A 19728-nucleotide genomic window follows, 5' to 3' on the forward strand; every position below is an offset into this window, starting at 1 on the left:
TCTGGAATTACAATGCAAAGACTGTACATTAAAAAACACTGAATTCAATACATTCTAAAAGGGCTGGTGTTTATGATATGTGGGGAAAAAAGAAAGGTTCTACCCCTGTTCCCACTCCCTGCCATAAAGTTGTTCAGGTTAAATGGGCCCCCACCGTTTACCTTAGTTCTGTTACTCTTCACGCCTTATACCAGTTTCTCATAGCACCGAAAAGGCACATTCTCCCCTTTAAATAAACTTTATGGGAAATGAGCCAAGCTCTATCCATAGTAGAAGGAGCTGAATCACCAGGACAAAAGCAAGAAATCTGTGAATCGCTTTGGATCAACATTTCCCAAAGTACGTTCCATAAAACACTAGTGTCTTGGGAAATAAATAGGTTGCAAAGAAAAGAGTCCTGTGGTCAAATAAGTTTGGGGAAACCCAGGTTAAATAAAGTTCATCTCTTTTCTTTACTGCTAGGATTTCTTGTCTTCAGTGTGCTAGAGTGCACTATAAAGCTTCAAGCCCAGGGTATGATAAAGACCATTTCCCAAGTTTATTTGATGAAGGAAGCCTTTTGTTCCTCAAAACATTTCTCAGGACTAGTAATAAATAAATTCATTAATTTTAAAAAAATAATAAACTGTCCCAGATCTAATGGGATGTCTCAGAAAACCACAGAGTTCCCAACTGGAAAGCTACAGACTAGTCAGGTCCACCCTGTCACATGAGTAAAGATAGAATATAGCTCTGCTCAAAGTCAAAATGCTCTTGAGGGCGGATGAGGTCCCACAGGAGACTGAACAGGACATAACCAAACTCTTAAAATTTAAAGCATTTGCTGGCAGGAACTGTGTCTTCCTCGTCTTTAAATCCCTAGCACCTAGCATGACAACATCTGGCAAACAGTCGCATTTGATACGGTTATGAAACGAAAGGATGAAAAAATATAGAGACTCAAGTTTCAAAGGGATTAATTTGTATGAGACACATAACAACTTCTAGAACTCTCCTTCAAAAAGTGATTTAGGCTGGAAAACAGCAGAAGTAGGTTTTTCGCATCTCAGATGCATTCCAACACGGGTTGTTGAGCGAACCTGAAAGGCAGAAGGCTGGCTCGTCAGACTCTGGGTCTGATGTAAGCTGGCTCTTTTCCTGTTCTTGTCCTCAGGCTGGGATCATTACAGAGGCAAAGCTGAAGGATCTGACACCCCCCATGCCTGTGATGTTCATCAAGGCCATTCCCGCAGATAAGCAGGACCACCGTAGCGTCTATCCTTGTCCTGTGTACAAGACTTGCCAGCGGGGACCCACCTACGTGTGGACTTTCAACCTGAAGACTAAGGAGAATCCATCTAAGTGGGTTCTGGCTGGAGTCGCTTTGCTTCTCCAGACTTAGCTGCCTGCAGAACCACTAAGAAAACAAGGCTGGGCTGCAGGCTGCCCAGGACAAGTGGGGGAGGGGAGACGGAGATGCATAGATAAAGAATCACATGTACTCACAATTCTGTAGAATTCTTGTAGGGAACCCGGAGAGAAGTGCCTAAAGCAAGGCAGAGCTAGAGGAATACAGAACTAGGAGAGAAACATTTCATAACATTGCACCTTACCTAATAAAGTGATTGATTCTTCGAGTGTGTCTGGTCCCAGCTGTGAGAGCGAAAGAGTCATACATGATCCTGAAGAGACTGAGAGAAATGAACCACAAACACTTGAGCCCTGATGCTGGTACCCAACACTCAGTGCTCTAGCTCCCAGCTACTCTGGAGACTAGACACATCAGCTCACCCCCGAGTCTACATTTTGACAAGCTCCCTGGGTGATACATATGCACTTTACGGTTTAAGAGTACTTTGGATCAGGGATCGCCCAGCTTTTTCTGTCAAGGGCCAGACAGTAAAGAGTTTAGGCTTTGCAGGGCCTTTGTCTCTGTTGCAGTGACTCAACGCTGCCACCGTGGTCCCAAAGTGGCCACAGCACATACATAAGTGGGTGTGGCTGGGCTCCAAAAAAACTTTATTTGCAAAAACAGACGGTCGGCCATATTTTGCAGATCATTGCTCTAGAGGATAAGGGAAGCACACCTATGCTATCTATCCTTCATTAATCCACACATGCCTTCAACTGGTTAAACACCTAAGGTTTGCTGAGACCACAACTGTGAACGAGGTAGGTTGTTTCCTTGTACCTCTATCATCCTGCAGATCATTTAAGAGGGACCCACAAAGAAACCCTTCACCTCAAGCTTTTTAACCTAACAGTTTTCTAGATTTTTCTCTATGGAACAAATTTTCACTGGAAGCCCAAAGAGTTCCACAGTTCTAAAGAGCTCTTATAGGGAGGCCTGGGTACCCAGAAGAGTCCAAGAGGGCACAGTATTCCTTCTAGAATCCTTAATCTTGCCTATCTTTAATGAATTATGACTTAGAACATTGGCCCTAACACTTAAGCAGACACCAGAGTCCCCTTGGAGGGCTGGTTAAAACAAAGACTGCTGGGGGCCACCCTTCAGAATTTATGATTCAGTAAGTCTAACAAACTTCCGATGCTGCTGGTCCAGGGAACACATCTGCAGAACTGATCTGAAACATAAAATCCTGGGGTGCCCAGGTGGCTCAGTCAATTAAGTGTCTGCCTTCAGCTCCAGTTAGGATCCCAGGGTCCTGGGATCAAGCCCTGCATCCAGCTCCGTGTTCAGTGGGAAGCCTGCTTCTCCCCCTCCCTCTGCCACTACACCCTGCTTGCGCTCTGTCAAATAAATAATAAGTAAATAAATAAATAAAATCCCAGCACCCTATAAATCTCTGCTGTACCAAATACAAAATCAAATGCTAATTCCTCCATGATTTTCCTGGCTTTCTGCCCTGTGGTTCCTGCACCCCCTAATGACGAGTCATAAGGGAGTTAACAAATTCCTCTGGAATCCAGGAATTCCAACTTGTGTTTTTTCTTTCCTCATCAAACCCGTAACATACTTGCCAACAACCTACAGGTTTGTGACTAGATTAATCTGTGCAGGGAAAGAGTTCTGCCCTCCTCAGGAGCCTCAGCCTTCCCGGTCCTCCGCAACAGTAAAACGAGAGCAGGGGAGAGGAGGACCAAGACAGAAGGAAGGCGGAGCAAGACACTGTGGGGCATGTGATTCTGAAGGAAGGACAAAGTGCACGGGTTAGACAAACATGTCCCCCCTCCAGACAGAACTGAAAGTAGATCAACACTACTGACTTCTTCCTGATACCTACTGACAACAGGAGATCAAGAAGATCATTTAGGGGTGCCTGGGTGGCTCAGTCAATTCACCGTCCCACTCGATCTCAGCTCAGGTCTTGATCTCAGGGTCCTGAGTTCAAGCCCCGCTCTATGCTCCACGCTGGGCATGGAGCCTGCTTTAAAAAAAATAAATAAATCATTTTAAAGCACACAACACTTTGGAAAACTGACAGCCGGGAGAAAGAGGGGCAGGTTGAGGCAGGTGAGCAAGTGGGAGGTGAGCTCAGAAGGACACCAGAGATGACACACAGTTACCTGAGAGAAAGAATGCCCAGCACTAAGCGAGCTCTTACACCTGGACACCAGGTTAGCGGTTTCCTATCCCTCTTCAGCTGACTGATAAACTTGGTAAGTTTGTACGGGATGATGAGGAGCTCAACCACCATTCAGGGGCTTCTGTGAGAAAATGCGCTTTGAGTTACAGTTAAAACACAGTTGACACTAGAGACACAAATAAGACCAGGAGTGGCTTTAAGAAGTTTATTTAAAACGAGGGACACCTGAAGTTAGTTTTGTACCTGTCTGACAACACACGGGAGCTCACTGGCCCTCCCGCTGCCCCTTCTGTAACAGGAGACCTGCTCCACGACCCCCAACCCAAAGAGCCGGGCTGAGGTCCTTCCCATGAGCACCAACTGTGGCTAATCCGGTTCAACTCTCCCGACACAGCACCTGTAAAACGGGATTTCCAAGGACTGCTTTCTTCCCCAAGGGATCCAAAAAGAGATGAGCTGAAAGAGGAAGACTATTCTTTCTCCTGACGCAGAAGCAAGAAACTAAACCAACGCAAAATCCAACCCAGAGGCCACCGTGTCCTCCCAGTCCACAGCCGCGTTCGGGTAACTCTCCTCTCTCATCCCCGAAGAAAACACAGAACAGGGCTGGTCTTTAAGAGCTGCAATTTCTCCAGATGGAACGAAGTATTTTTAAAAGGACCAGAGCCAGAACTGGGCTGAGAGCGCCTGACTACTGAAAGGGCTTCTTTCCTAAATGGGACCTTTGATGTTTATCAAGGCTTGAGCTCCAGCTGAAACTCTTCCCGCAGCGGGAACACTTGTAAGGTTTCTCTCCTGTGTGAACTCTCTGATGTCGATTAAAGTTGGATCTCTGAATAAAACTTTTCTCACAGATGGGACATTTATAGGGTTTCTCTCCCGTGTGGATCTTCTCGTGGTGACGCAACCCCGAGAAGTCGCTAAAGCCTTTGCCACAGTAATCGCATTTACAAGGCTTCTCTCCCGTGTGGATCCTCTCATGCTTCACAAAGTCTGAACTCCGCAGAAAGGCTTTCTTGCAGGTGGGGCACTGAAAGTATGTCTCTCCGGTGTGAGTCCTTTGGTGAAAAACCAGCTGAGAATTCCTATAAAAGGTTTTCCCGCACTCCCTGCAAGTGGGGAGTTTCTGGGCCATGGGGGCTCTCGGCTGCCCTCTCGGGGAGGCCTCCCTCCTCTCCTCCAGCCAGGGCAGGGACAGTTCTTCTGGATGGGGATTAGCCAGATGCGGTTTCCCAGAATTCCTTCCGTGGGGCGAGAGCTGGCCGGCTGGCCCCTCCCCCTGCAAGTGTTCCAGAGCCTCGGGGAGACTGTCCCCTTCTCCGAAGCATCTCGGTTCATCCTCACTGAAGAGGCCACCCAAGGAAGCCTGCGAAGGTGCCTCTCCTGATGCTTGACAGGAGACATCGGAGGCTTCCTGGCCTCTACAATTTTCCAAATTCACGTTCTCTTTGTCGTTCTCCTGCCTGTCTCCTGGAAGAAGAAAGAAGATCTGGAATCGTTCCATCAATGGGATGCCCTGTTTTCTAACCGGTATGTCGGGAAAAGGGTTGTCGTGAAACATTAATTCTTCTTGTCAAGAGGGCATCAGTGAGTGAGGAAGGATGGTATCATCCAGCCCAAGTGCCTGGCACTCACTGCTGGGGTCCAGGCTAAGAGGTCCGGCACTAGAGCCGAGGAGAATGTGTGACAGTGGAGGGGACACACAGGGGGCTCTGCCCCCGTAAATAAGCGGCATGCATTTCTTAAGATTTTCTTTTTCAGTCATCTCCACACCCAGCATGGGGCTCAAAACTACAACTCCGAGATCAAGAGTCGCACGCTCCACGGACAGAGCCAGCCAGGCACCCGGAGCAGCCTGCATTTCTTAAGGCCCAGGGAAACCAAGTGTATTACAGCAGTGTGTTCCTCTGAAAAAGGACTCGTTTTTATCTGGTTCTACGGAAAACGTGAGTCTGATCACTAATAAAAATTTGGAGAGAAAAACAGAAGAAAACCAGACTAACCTCAATCATACCACCCAGAGGGAGCAACCGTGATTATACATTTCCTCCCCGTGTCTGTCTGACCCATGCATATCTACCGTTTATATACATGGTTATGTATGTACGCGTGCGCTACTTTTTCTTTTTTTTACATAACTGACATCGTATCGTATACACCATTCCATACCTGGCTTTGTGGCACTTAAATTGTAAAGCACTATTTACCAATTTCACATGGATTCTCCGATTCACAAGTCACCTAAAACTTCATGAAATGCATTAATGTGTCCCCTTACTGTGTGGCTTTAATGCACAGTGAGGGTACAGCACAGACGTGGGTCCCTCAGCCTGTGCCTCAATGCAGCATTCACCTGTGTTTCACTAACTCGGATTAACTTAAAATGCTGTGTTTCTCGGGGCACCTGGGTGGCTCAGTAGATTAAGTGTCTCAGGGTTTTCTGTTCGAGCCCCACATGGGGCTCTGCGCTCAGCAGGGAGTCTGCTTCTCTCTTCCACTCTCCCTGTGTGCGCTCTCTCTCTCTCTCTCTTAAATAAATAAAAATCTTTTTAAAAAATAGCTTGTTTTCCTCCTAAATTAAGTTTTTGGTTATTACCACTAAATGATACATAGCATAAAGGCCTTTATTTTGGTGGAAGAATTTGTTTCCAACTTTTGAAAAATTACTTTCCTCCTGCAGATCTAAGGAAGCTATGCACCTTTCCTTTCCTGTATTAGTGTCTTCAAATTATCTGCGAGAGACCCAGGAATCTGCCAACAACTTAGCTCTGACTTGTTAGTTCACAGAGTCTTAGAACACATTCCTCTCAAATGACAAAGGTACTTTTCCTCTTGTCTTTAAAGAAGCCTCTGTAAATTCCACTTTAAAGCAGAACAACGGTCCACCATGGAGACGTCACCATAAACACCTAAGACATAGCACATGACTTCCTGAAGGAACCCTCCTACTGTGGAAATCAAAGCTGTCTGTTGTGGTTTCTGGGGTAATCTTTCTTCGTCCACATTTCTAACCACTTCAGATTCCTTAAAGTGTAAGTACCATGTCCACAGACGTGAACGCTCCTCCTGAGGCTCCTGACACTGACTAGTGAATCCATCTCCAGAAGGACTATGACCCCCCCGCTAGGAGCAGCTGCGCTAAGTGAAGGAGAGCATTCAGTACTTAAATACTGACGATTTCTAAGATATTGGCCACTGAGAGCAGTCAAAAGAAATAAGGTTTTTGTTGTTATAAATTTTATTCCTTACTTAATAAAGGATGAATTTTTTTCATATTTATGAGCTATTTTTCATAAGACTGCTGCCCATTTTTATTGAGAAAGTCATTTTTTTTCTTATTAACCTGCATGAACTCTCTCTATATTAAGAAAAATAATCATTAATCCGTCATGTTAATGAACAATGTTTTTCACCAATTTAGTTACCTTAGTTTTGTTTGGGGTTATTTATGTATATGGGTAAGTTGTGGCGTGGTTTTATTTTTCAATATACTCAACTCTTATCACTTTTCCTTAACTGTTTTCTTCCGTGGCTTTTATACTGATAAAATCTTCGCCGCTCCAGATGTGAGACAAACAGTCATCTACATCCTTTCCTATTATTATTTTCACATTTTATATCTTTTTCCTCAAATTTAAACCGATTGATGAAGAACCCCTCCCCCCATGGACCCGTGCTCCCTCTTCCTCCGCCACACGCTAAATCCCCATACAGACCCGTGTCCCTTCCGAGGCTCCCTTTTCTGTTCCATCAGTCTGGGAGGCTATTTTTATATATCCCCTCATTTTAATGACTTCACCTTTCTAAAATGACGAATTCTTTTTTTTTTTTTTTACGTGGGCTCCACACCCAATGTGGAGCTCAAACTCATGGCCCCGGGGTGGGGTCACACGCTCCACTGCTGAGCCAGCCGAGTGAAACTGACACTCTTAATATTTAGAGACCTAATGCTGATGAAACATTCTTCTTCCAAGACTCTTGCGTATTCTTGCAGCATTCTCCCAGATAACTACTGGAGATTCATTTTCCCAAGTAATTTTGTTTGGGGGAATGGGGTAAGTCCCTCGGGATTTTGACAGGAGGCAAGTACAGGGCTTTCTGAGGTTTACTCCCCTGCTGGCCTGCTTTAACTAGGAGCTATTCCCCCATATGGTCAAACAAACAGCACACGTTCTCTCCCGAGACTTTTGCCCCCTCGGTGTGAGTCCAGATCTGGTAGAATGGCTGTTTTGTCTTTTAGATGGGGCCAGCCCTCTCTGGTCCTGTCACTTGTTCCCACACTAGTCCGGGGCCCGTCCCTGCACCCCTGGCTCCGGCACCGACTTTCCGCAGGGCTCCTCAAGCACTCCTTCCAGGCCAGCCTGCACGTGCCTACCTCCCTGGCCTCTCTTCCCACATAGCCTCTCCTTCAGACAACGGCATTTCTTTGCCCTTTTAAGTAATGCAGACTAGTTTTATAGAGGCTCCGCAGTCTCTTTCAAGGTAAGATCTAATGGGACCATGTCAGCAGGTGGGTTGAAGGAGGAGGGGAAAAAAAAGAGTAAGTGGGGAAATGTAAGCTATAAATCACAAATATATCATCATGTATATCACTACGTATCACAAATAAAATCCCCCTGCCAGGAGCATTTGGGAAATCTCTGTCCTTTCCGTTTAACTGCACTATGAATCTGAAACTGCTCCGGAAAATAGAATCTATGAAAACAAAAATCCGGGGCGCCTGGGTGGCTCAGTCGGTTGAGCTTCTGCCTTCGGCTCAGGTCATGATCCCAGGGTCCTGGATTCGAGCCCCACACTGGGCTCTCTGCTCAGCGGGGAGCCTGCTTTTCCCTCTGCATCTGTCTCCCTGTCTCTCATGAATAAATTTTTAAAAATCTTTAAAAAGAAAAAATAAGGCAAAAATCCTACTGCAACAACCTCTAAAGCAGTGTTTTCAAACTCTTCTTGTCTCCTACCCACAGTAAGAAATATAAGAGAAAAAATAAAAAATATTGAGATACAAAATGCACACCCATATTTGGAACAAAAATTTCCTGAAATGCTACGTACCCTAACATTTGATATTTTCTGTCTGCATTCTGATATTTTCTACTCAGTCTTATCATTGCAATTTTTAAATGCTAGTTGCAACCTAGAAGATGATTTTATACTATGCTGATTGGTCATTAAACGCAGTCTGAAAAATACCGCTCCAGAGGAAACCTTGTGGAATGGTCTTATGATAAACATATCAGTCAGAATTAAAATCGTATGTTTCATTTGATGCTTGCTGTCTCTGTAGCACGTTAGCAAAGGAAAATAATTAATTCAATCCCACTGAGGAGAAAGAATGACTTGTCATATAATTGGGCATCCCTCGTCCTTTTCTTCCTGCAGTTCTGGGATCTCTTGTCTATGGAGAAGGGTGTTGGGTGGGGGTTGCGTGGGTATGCATGACAGGTAGGTGTTAGTGACTGCAATGTTTGAAACAGAGTGCAGCAAACAAAGGGTGATTGCTAAATTACAACAGAACAAGGTCATGTATCTCTTCCTCTCTAGTCTTAAAATACACAATTTATAAAAAGTGCTTGTCGTTGCTGCTGGTTAGTGAAAGTTAGATGCTTGGCGATTAGTTAAACATGTTTTTCTGTTTTATCTTAATTAGCACTCATTTCGCTAGAACCAGAAGAAAGAAAGAGAGAAGAAAAACAAAGGAGTCAGGAAGGGACTGCTGTTATGTCACCTTTTTGCAATGGAATTCGACTCCTATTTGTATCGGTCTCCATCTGTCCTAATCTTACTCTCTCTGAGAAAGCAAGCCCTCACGGCACACAAGACGGAAGGCAGCAGGTCCATGTGTGGTCTCTGTTCCATGCTCACATATAAACGCATCAACAGCCCCATACCAGAAACGAGGAGACCCAACCTCAGCACTCACACCGGGCTGACCGGATCATGGCTAGTTACAGACAAGCTCGTAGACATTAGGTCCTAGTACCTCCCCCACCACTTCTGATTTAATGACAGGTCAGAAATGAAAGATCACTTACCAACGCAGGGTGGTCTTGGGATCTTCTCGCCAACATGGAGGTGCAGCCCTGCCAGCTCTTCCCCATATTCGGTTGAATTAGTCAGATCAGACTTGGAATTGGAAATGCCTGGCACACAGAGAGATAATAGGAAGCCTAGATGAATGGGGAGAACTGGGGACCAAGCTGTGTCCTTCAAAGGTACAACCTGACCGTGAAAGGGAAACACGAAGGATCTGGAGACCACTCAAAAAACTTATGTCAAGGGGCGCCTGGGTGGCTCAGTTGGTTAGGCATCTACCTTTGGCTCAGATCATGGTCTCGGGGTCCCAGGATCGAGGCCCTTATCAGGCTCCCTGCTCAATGGGGAGTCTGCTTCTCCCCAGCCCCCTGCTCATGCTCTCTCTCCCTCTCCCCATCTCAAGTATATAAAATCTTTAAAAAAAAAAAAAAGGAAGAAAGAAAGATAGATCTTAGAGGGCTATTGGGAGCTTCTAAGACACCAGTAACTCACAACATGACCGAGATATATGGTGAAGGTCACAAAAAAGAAGAGTGTGGACAGGTGACCAGCAGGTCTTCCACACCACCTGGCAGGTGCCAGGCTCGTGACTGGGCCCTGCCAATGGTTGGTGGGACGGTGCAGTGTAGTGGCACAGAGCGTGGACTCTGTCAGACACACGGAGTTCTGTCATAACTCAGCACTCGCGAGCTACGTTAACAGTGAGCATGTGGCTTGATCTGACACTCAGCCATGGTCATCTCCAACATGGGGAGACCATCACCTATCTCATAGATTTCGGGAGTTACGATGGAATGCAGCCGTGACAGTTCCAAGCAGACGGAATCCTTTCAGTACAAGGAAACTCTCACTAAACTTCTGTCTCCAGGGGCGCCTGGGTGGCTCAGTTGGCTAAGCAACTGCGTTTGGCTCCCGGTAATGATCCTGGTCAGTCCCGGGATCGAGTCCCAAGTCGGGCTCTCCGCTCGGCAGAGAGTCTGCTTCTCCCTCTGACTGCTCGCTCTCCTGTCATGCTCTCTCTCATTCTCTCTCTCTCTCAAATAAATAAATAAAATTAATTAAAAAAAAAAAAGATAAAGTGCTATCTCCAGTTCCCAGATGTACACCTCATGCCCTCCCCTCCCCAGGGAACGTGAAGTGAAGTGGTTGTCTCTAAGGAGACACGGGAAATGTTTCACACCTCCTCCCGTCAGACTAGCACATGCCCTCACCTCCGGACACCATCTTTCCGTAGGTCTCCAGCATGAGATCCCAGTACTGCTCCTTCTGCGAGGAATCCAAGTGCCTCCACTGCTCCTAGAAAGCACACAATGTCGTGACTTCACTGCAGGTCTGTGAACCCGCCTTCCCCACCTCGAGGGAAACAGGACCGTGCCCTAGCAGCCCATCCAAAGAGCTAAGGATGGTGGGAGGTGGCTCACCAAAGAGGCCAAGGGCAAAAAACCTACAGTCTCCACATCACTATTTCTTGCCCTGGTTAGAAAACAGGTTTTAAGGTTCTGGATTTTTTTTTCCAGTTGCACATATTTAAGACTAAAGGGCATAGAGAGAAGGCACAGGCCTTTTCTACACTGGCCTTTAGTTTTTTCATTTAACACAGTGCTTATAATAGAGGTCTTTGAATGGTAGGAGCCTGAGAGTCCCAACATTTCATTAAAATCTGGACATTCAAGAGGGAAAAGAAATTAAAAGGGAATGTGTTGGAAATGCAAGCGCAAATCAGCAAAAAGGTGGCAAAAGCCCATGAGGACATCAACTGCAATGTCTCTGGGACACAGATCAGTGGATTCCAGGCAGAAACGGACGCTGCCTCCATGCACGCATGGAAACCCTCCAACGGTTCTGAGTTTAAGGTCTAACATTAGACCAGTTTTCGTCCCACTTGGTGGAAAAACGATGGGTTCTCTGGAACAAGATGCGCCCCAATTACCCCCAAAGCATGCCCTTCTTTGCCTAGGAAACTGGAGAGCAGGGGCTCAAAACTGGGAACTCTGCCTAACTGGGATCTCCTGTGAATTCAAATTCCAATCTTGCCCCCAAGGAGCTGACTGTTAGAGACTCGGTCTGTACACAGGTGGGATTCATGAACAGCACAGCCCTTGGATTCAGACACAGGGGCTTCCTGTGTGAGCCTAAGCCACATAACCTTTGAGTCTCCATCCTTACTTGATTAGAGCATGAAACGCAAAAGCTAACAAGTAAGGCGTCACTTGTTTTCACAGCATGTTGTAGTCTTCATTCACAGCATTCAGCTGTTTGTCGAATGCTTACACATCTGTGTGTGTACACACACATGCACACACAAGTCTCTAAGACCTGCCCCTTCTAGCGCATGAGCTATATGAGCTACTGTGCCTTCTCCGTCCCCACAACAACGCCCAGGGCAAAGAGGGGACTCCATGTATGTTGTCCGGGAGAAACAAAGCCCTCAGCAAGTAACTCCTCAGGAAGTGATACATTTATTACCGTTATTATCTTACATGTGGTCTATGGGATACTTGGACTCCCAGACTCTCCACCAAGGGTTTGAGAATTAAGGGGTCCTATACGCTTTCAGGAACCTCAAAGCCGATAGCCATCCATTATTATCACAAACTGCTAGCTACGGGGGGCAAAAATGAGGAGGACGAATAAGAAAATGAGATCCTCCTACAAACAGGTATACTCAGGGAAGCCATTCTCAGTCTTAAATCAAGCCTGCCCCACAGCACACAAAAGGGAAGCGAAGACCTGAAAAAGAACGAAGATACCAAAAGTCTGCAATGAGCAGATACTAAGTGAAAATTTTAAAAAGCAAAAGACGAGTTGGATTATTTTTTTTTCTTTTTTTAAGATAAAAATGTGAAAAGTGGGGGCTCCTGGGTGGCTCAGTTGGTTAAGTGTCCGACTCTTGATTTCAGCTCCGGTCACAATCTCAGGGTCTGAGATTGGGCCCGTGTGGGGCTCTGCTAAGATTCTTTCCCCCATTCCTCCCCCTGCTCATACTCTAGCTTTCTCTAAAATAAATAAAATGTTGTTGTTGTTTTTTTTAAGTGAAAAGTGACTAATATATTTTACCATATACTTAAGGATTAATTATAACCACATTTTTCTAAAGATTTTATTTATTTAATTGTCAGAGAGAGAGACAGCACAAGCAGGGAGTGCAGCGGGCAGAGGGAGAAGTAGGTTCCCTGCTGCACAGAGAGCCCAATGCGGGACTCGATCCCAGGACTCCCAGATCATGACCTGAGCCAAAAGCAGCCACTTAACGGACTGAGCCATCCAGGTGTCCCTATAACCACACTTTTAATTTGAATTTTAATAATAAAAATGTAAAGGAATTCATCGAGTTGTGAGCTTATTTTCTTAATCTGTGAGTGAAGCTACCTTAACAACCTGCTGAAAAGAGCCAGCTTGAGCAAATAACCAGTTTGCTGAATAGGGGTCCCTTCAATCTTCTCTATCAGAAGACACAGACCCTTGCTCTGGTGGCCGCGAGAGAGTAACGGGCTCACAAAGCATGGGCGTGACTGCTCGGCGGCCCGGCCTGCTGGACACATGGTCGGTTCTATGGGCACCGGAATGGGAGCCCCCAAGGAGAGTACAAGTCAACAGAGAGTGCGGCCCCCAAAATCCCCAAGAGCCACAATCAGCTCATTCAAAATTCAGAAAAGATGCTTCAGGAGGGCTCTAAACAGCGTATCTCCACATGAAGCCACACACTCACTCAAGAAATTGCCAAGACGCTGGGGATGAGTGAAGCAAGCCCTGACTGTAACAGGCAAGACACACCTGCACCCGTCTTGCCTCTTCCTCATTTTTATAAAAAGAGAAAATTAAAAATCTCAATTCCTACTCCAGAAGGACAGAATGGTGACGCTTATCAAATGTAATCTTTCTGTGTGGAGACAGCACCACCTTGTGGGCCCAGGAGACACTGCACAACAGACTTGCGCAGAGTTCTCTGCACAGGGCTCCCTTCCTGAAGCCAGAAAACACAGGACTGAACCTGTATGAGGCTCTAACTCAGTCACGGTGCCTAACAACGAAGGACGACTGTGCAGGCAGGCTACCTCATTATTCTGGCATTACTCACGAAGCTCCCAACCTGTAAAAGACAGCAGAGGGAGTGATTACATCCATTTTAATATCTCCCTCCCTTCACGAAATATCCATTAAATATCAAGGTCCTTCTGATGCAAATGGCTTTTGTTAGGAGTTTTGTTAGAAGTTAGAGGTTGGAGCAGGGATGCTGGGATTGGACAAGAGTGACTTTTGTTTGGGCTGAGTGGCTATCAGTTATCTGCAATGTAGGGAAATATACATACATACACACACACACACACACACACACACACACACACGGTGTTGCTGAACATTTTTAGTCTTTTGATTTGAGCTATTCAAACCAAGTCATGGTTCATGTTGTTACCTTATGTATTGTTAATGCTTAACTCTACTGGTTCAAGTATGTTAAGAAATTGTTACAGACCTTTCATACAGATACTCTGTACTTACTACAGAGGCAATAATAATCCTCCATGTCTGCTTGAAATGTCTAACAGAATACCCAAATCGTTGTCAATATAAACCTCCTGCCTAAAAATTTGCTTTCTAGGTCTCTGGAAAGTAGGAAGACAAGTATCCCTGAGTCACTAAAAAGGTCTGGGCCTCCCCCCAGGGTAAACTGTGTGAAGCAGATCTTCTGGTTTCTGTATCTCCGAGCCTGCGAAGGCTGAGGCTCACGCCTGGCCTGAGCATCACACCAAGAACCACCTACTGGCTTCCCTACCTTGACCTTCGCTCCAAGTACCCCAGAGGCAAGTCCAAGAAGGGTTCCCCCATGGTCTGAAACAATGCTTTGATCAAGATGTACAGGTTCCAGAAAAACCTTATTTTTAATCGAACCAACTTTTCTGAGTTGTTAATTTAACTACGTGTTCAAAATAAACCTGTTCCCAAACTTGCTCACAGCCAAGATGGAGTAACAGAGGCCGGATTTACCTTCCCACCAGCAACAACTGAAAAGAGGACACAGTGTGCAACACAATGGTTCGCAGACATCATGTGCCAGGCAGAGCAGAGCAGAGATCCCTAAAAGTGAGGAAGTGAATGAGGGGAGGGAGCCCTGCATTGGCCAAACTTGCTGCCTGGAGAGAGCAGCCCAGGAAGCAGAGGTGGTGGGGCCAGGTAGAGGCAGACAGCCTCCTCCCCCTTGAGCTGGCAGAAGGAGCTCAGAATTTGGGGTGGTGAGGGCAGTTATAGTTACCAAGACAAAAGACCAGGGTGGGAAGCTGAAAAGAGAGCGAGCTCCAGAGATGCACACAGAGTCCCCCACAAGTCTGGGAAAGATCCCCCAAAAGAAGCAGAGGAAACAGAGCCTGGATGGTGCTGGAAACAGTTATTTTCTACCAGCCAGAGTGGAAACCTTGTACATCAGGCAGCATCGGGAAGAATACATGAAAAGGTATTGCCGGTAGTGGAAAAGTATAAGCCCAGACTAAAGACTTCTCTGGTGCCATAACACAAATTATGTCCAAGTAACTCAACCATATGCCAGAGCAAAATTCAACAACATTTAGAGGAATGTCAAAACACCCAGCACCCAGCAAGGTAAAATTCACCATGTCCGACATCCAGTCAAAGGTTGCTGGGCACACAAAGGAGAGGAAAACACCTCAAAATGAGATGAATCAATCCATCAGAAGTGACTCAGAAATGACACAGGTGATAGAGTAGTAGACAAGGACATTAACACAGATGGCAGAGCCACATCCTACATGTTCAGGGCGGTGTAGGAAAGACCCAACATGTTAAGTACAGACATGAAAAATATAACGAAGCCGCAATTCAAACTTCTAGAGACGAAAACTACACAGGATGGAATTAACGGTGGATTAGACTTTGGAAGAGAGGACTGGTGAACCTGAAGACACATAAACAGAAACTATCCAAAATAAAACAGATTTTTTTTAAAGAGAGAAGAGCATCAGTAAGCTCTGGGACAACCTCAAGAGATCTAACATATGTCACGTTGTCATTCTATACAACCCATATGGTGTTATTCTCAAAGTCTACAAAGAAGTGGAGAAGGAAGGGAGACACAAAACAGTTGAAGAAATACTGGCCAAAATTCTTCCAAATTTGTTGTAAACTATAAATCCACAGATCCAAAATTTCCAAAGAATCCCAACTATAAGAGACATGAAGAAAATGACTTCCAGGTCCATCATAGTCCAACTGTTAAAAACCACTGAGAAAATACTAAAAGAAGAAAACTTACACGCAAAAAAAACAAAGGGAAGAGTCCAGATGGCATGATTCCATTTGACATACAATTCCAGAAAATCCCAACTAACGTATGGTGACAGAAAGCAGCTCAGTGGTGGCCTCAGGATCTCAGGACTGAGGGAGTGTGGGGAACAGGAGGGACGGATCACAAAAGGGCAAAAGGAAACCTTTGGGCATAACAAGTCTGTTTATCATCCTGACTGTGGTCATGGTTTCACATGTGTGTGTACGTGTCAAAAACTTACCAAACTATACACCTGAAGTAACTGCAGTTTGCCGTTTGTCAGTTACGCCTCCGTAAAGCTGGGGGAGGCCACCTGTCCCACATTAGATAGAAGCATTCAAAATCTCAGACTGACTCCTATGGGCAAGGCCTAGACCAGGATATGAAGCAGAGCCTTTTCTCAGCATAACCCAAGGAATAGGAAAAGGGAGAAACAAGAGGGCCACTTCTTCCAGGACCCAGATTCCACTATCGAGATCATTGCTAAACATTCTGCCTCGAGGGAAATTCTGAGACACATGGGTTTCATTCCATGTGTATCGTTCTTGTTGTCCTTTCCCCTCCGCTTCTGAGAACGTGTCCCCTTTCCACCCTCCTGACTGCTGACACCCTCAAGCCCCAGCTCTGGGGTGAGAGAGGCAGGGAAGCCAGCTCACCGGAGGTGCTGCTTGGAGAAAGGAGGCTCCGAAGTCCTGGTCTCTGACAAGCCTTTCCTCTGGTGGGGCGGGACATGGAGCAGCAGTCATCGCTGAAGGGAGGAACAGAAAGTTTGAAGATCAGATGTCATTGCAATCTGCCCCCTGGAGGGCACGGATTAAAAACTGTCACAAATGAGAACTAATGCATGTCCCACCATCCATGATGTCAAGACTCATGTTTACCTCCCTAACAAACTCCGACTCCCCACAACCTTGCAAGCAGCCTCACCCGTATTTTCCCCTTCCTTCCTTCCCCTTTCCTCAGAACCAACATTCAAATGGTCTGGCCCAGTCAAAAAGGAGATTCACAGACAATCTCCAAATCAGAGTGATTCAGTAGATCTACCCTGTTCCAAACTTTCCAGAGATACCCTCATCTGGGCAGCCCCTCATTTTCAACTCACTCTGAGGCCCACTAACCACAATCCCCAAAACTCCCCAAGAAAGCATCACACAACACTACAAGTAACTGAACTGCTTCTCACCTAATTCTTGTTCCATGTCAGACTCCTCTTTCACGGTCTGGCTTGGAGGCTCCAGAGGCCTGCAGGGTGAGTCCTGAACTCCCAGCTCCTGAGGCCCCATTTCAAGATGGCACTCCACTTCCCCCACCTGGCAGCTTGCAGATTCCATCTTCTCTGACAAGATTTCCTGTCCTAGAACCTGGATGCTGATCTAGAGACCACATATTACCAATTACCGAAAGATCTAGACTGAGGGGTTCTCAGAAAGAAACAAAGAAACTCTAGAAACAAAGAAACAAAGCTAAAGCTCTATAACAGATAATAAGGCAGTCATTTGGGACATGGAGTAGGGGAAGAGAAAACCAACTTCTCTGTCTAGACCAGTAGGAACCTGTGAGGAAAACATCCTGCGAGGGGCCAAGAGCTGAGGCCTGAATCGGGCCTGGGAGACCCTGAACGTGCCAGTAGTGATGTGCTTCTATTGGATAGTCTCCACCAATAAAAACTCAAGTATCCTTTGAACAACTTCTCGAACACTTCTGTATTAAGATGGAATGGGACAAGAGACTTTATCTTCTATTTTTAAGGACGAGAAAGTGTTCATTCAGAGTCTTAGAATTAGGGGAGATATGGGGATATACTGATGTGGTATAGTAAGAAATATGTATTTCGTCTTTGTCCCAGGTTCCTGGCAGAGTTCCTAAAACTCTTGGAACTGCCGAAATGACAGGAGTGATAGGAGCAACCTTTGTTATTCATCATGAGCCCCTTTCAACCATTCCTGAGTTTATGCTAAGAAGTTGACACTTGGTGGGCCCCCAGACAGCCTCAGGATGGAGGCTGGTTACCACAGGAACCAACCAGGTGATTAGAGGACTGAACCCACAGCCCCAACCCTCTGCCCCCGAGAAAGAGAGACAGGCTGGAGATGTCCAGTCACCAACGGCCAATGATTATCATGCCTAAGTAAGGAAAGCTCCCCCAAACCCCCTGAACAATGGAGTTCAGGGATCTCCTAAGCTGGCCACACAGAAGGGCTGGGAGGATGGCCCAGAGATGCCAGGGAAACCTCCTCCTCAGAGTCATGCTGGAAAATTAACAAACCCGAGGAGGGGGTGGTGGGAACCTCCACACCTACAGGCCATCAGTCTAAATACAGCTGGCCTGGCTGACTCGCGCTTGGTGTCTGAAGTGGGAGCAGCCTGGTGAGACCGACCCTTATCCCACTGGGTCTGCCCACCCACGAGTATCAGTGTCAGATCTAACTGAACCGTAAGACACCTCGCTGGCATCGGCGAACTGGAGAACTGGTTGTTAGTGCGGAAAACCACCCCCACGGCTGAGGATCAGAAACAGGACAACACACCCAATAGGGGCCCCAGAGGAGCCCTGTGTGTCCCTGGCAGCTCCCACCCTCTGCTTACCCACTGCCACAGTCTCTGCGGGTCTCCCTTCAAGCTCTCCACAAGGGTCACCGCCTCCTCCCCACTGCCGGGGTGCTGTTTCCGCACCCACATCTGGATCTCCCCGGGCAGGATGGTCAGGAACTGCTCCAACATGAGGATCTCTAGGATCTGCTCCTTCGTGTGAACCTCTGGCTGCAACCACTGGAAACAGAGCTTCCGCAGCTGTCTCAGCGTCTCGTGGGGCCCAGACATCACCTGGTAACGGAACTGCCTGAAGAGCTGACGAGCGGTCTCGGGGTTAGAGAGCTCCCCTCGAGGGCCAGCAGCTGGTCCAGAGAACGGGGCATCCTCGGCCTTCGCCAGGGGCGGCGGCAGGACCAGGGCCTGCCCCAGCTCCACGGGCATCCTCTGGCTTGGCAAGTCCTCTGAGATGACGTGTCTTCCAGGCGCAGCTGTCACCGGGACGACGGGGTCTTCACTGAGGCTCTCAAAGGGTCGCTAGAGAGGGAGTGAGAGCCAGGGCTGGGCAGAGGAGAGGGATATATGATCGGTGAGAAAGAAGCCACACGCCCCACCAAGCAAATCGTTAATACTCTCTAACCTGGCATCACCAGCCTGAGCGTTTGACAGCGTTCCCTCCCAGTCCTCAAACGTGCAAACCAGGTAGAAAACCGAAATGCACCATGTGAACCATTTCCACTAGAGGTTTCCAAGCCAACGGCTCTTCTGCACCCTTCCTTATCTGCATAGGTACGCCTGCAGACTACAAAGTAAAGCTAAACGAAGACATCAAAGCCCTAGAAATAAAGGCTAATGTTGAAATAATCTGATGCTTCCATAATAAATAGGAAGCTGAAGAAAACAAAGTGATGTTTCCCCCAAAAGATGCAATGAAATTTCTAGGTGACCTCTTTTGAGTGCCACCTGGAAAACTGGACTCTTTGGGAATTTAGGAAAACCTGTCAGAGCTGAAATTTTCAAACCTGGGCTTAAAGGAGACTTAGAACAAACAATGACTACCTCAAAAACATTCCTTTGGCCTTGAACTAAATGAGCACTCCTTTAGGGCAACTGATATAAAAATGTAGAAGACAGTAACTAAGACAGTGAAGAGAGAAATATTCAATGACACAGTTAGTATTCAGAAATGTTTAAAGAATCAGGTACTATTTCGAGTTAACTTTCTTGCATAAGATCCTAATGTTGGCTCATTGGGTCAGCCCTGGCATGTTATTAAAGAGCTACGGGTCATCATTTCTCCATAACGCTAACCGCAACAATAAAAACAAAATGAACACGCAAACACACCCAATCACTTCATCTCTC

General features: G+C 46.5%; 2 protein-coding genes across 2 annotated transcripts in view; one reads left to right on the forward strand and one right to left on the reverse strand.

Annotated features, from left to right (window-relative positions):
* Positions 1 to 1614, forward strand: part of LOC111161130 (dynein axonemal heavy chain 9) — a 317708-nt gene extending 316094 nt beyond the window's left edge. The window contains exon 69 of the mRNA XM_022524635.1: positions 1154 to 1614. Coding sequence (XP_022380343.1) covers positions 1154 to 1381 — 228 coding nt within the window. The 3' untranslated portion in view covers positions 1382 to 1614. The remainder of the gene's footprint in view (positions 1 to 1153) is intronic.
* Positions 1615 to 3718: 2104 nt separating this feature from the next.
* Positions 3719 to 19392, reverse strand: LOC111161242 (zinc finger protein 18). The gene is made up of 6 exons (XM_022524839.1): positions 18421 to 19392; positions 17018 to 17207; positions 16491 to 16582; positions 10769 to 10853; positions 9557 to 9664; positions 3719 to 4997 (listed from the first exon to the last, which is right to left on the reverse strand). Exons 1-6 carry the CDS (start codon positions 18805 to 18807, stop codon positions 4219 to 4221), a joined length of 1641 nt encoding a protein of 546 aa, XP_022380547.1. The 5' UTR covers positions 18808 to 19392; the 3' UTR covers positions 3719 to 4218.
* Between the last annotated feature and the right edge of the window lie 336 nt (positions 19393 to 19728).

This window comes from Enhydra lutris, unplaced genomic scaffold (assembly GCF_002288905.1).
Source record: "Enhydra lutris kenyoni isolate GAN:26980312 unplaced genomic scaffold, ASM228890v2 scaffoldscaffold82, whole genome shotgun sequence".
In the NCBI taxonomy this organism is placed as follows: domain Eukaryota; kingdom Metazoa; phylum Chordata; class Mammalia; order Carnivora; family Mustelidae; genus Enhydra; species Enhydra lutris.

Bases quoted from the DNA above. Each gene is read 5' to 3' on its own strand.
- LOC111161242 (XM_022524839.1), bottom strand. From the start codon at position 18,807: ATGCCCGTGGAGCTGGGGCAGGCCCTGGTCCTGCCGCCGCCCCTGGCG. The intron at 16,583-17,017 runs GTGAGAAGCAGT...TCCTCCCTTCAG, and splicing joins TGACATGGAACAAGAATTAG to CGATGACTGCTGCTCCATGT. The intron at 10,854-16,490 runs GTGAGCTGGCTT...TGTGCTTTCTAG, and splicing joins TTCTCCAAGCAGCACCTCCG to GAGCAGTGGAGGCACTTGGA.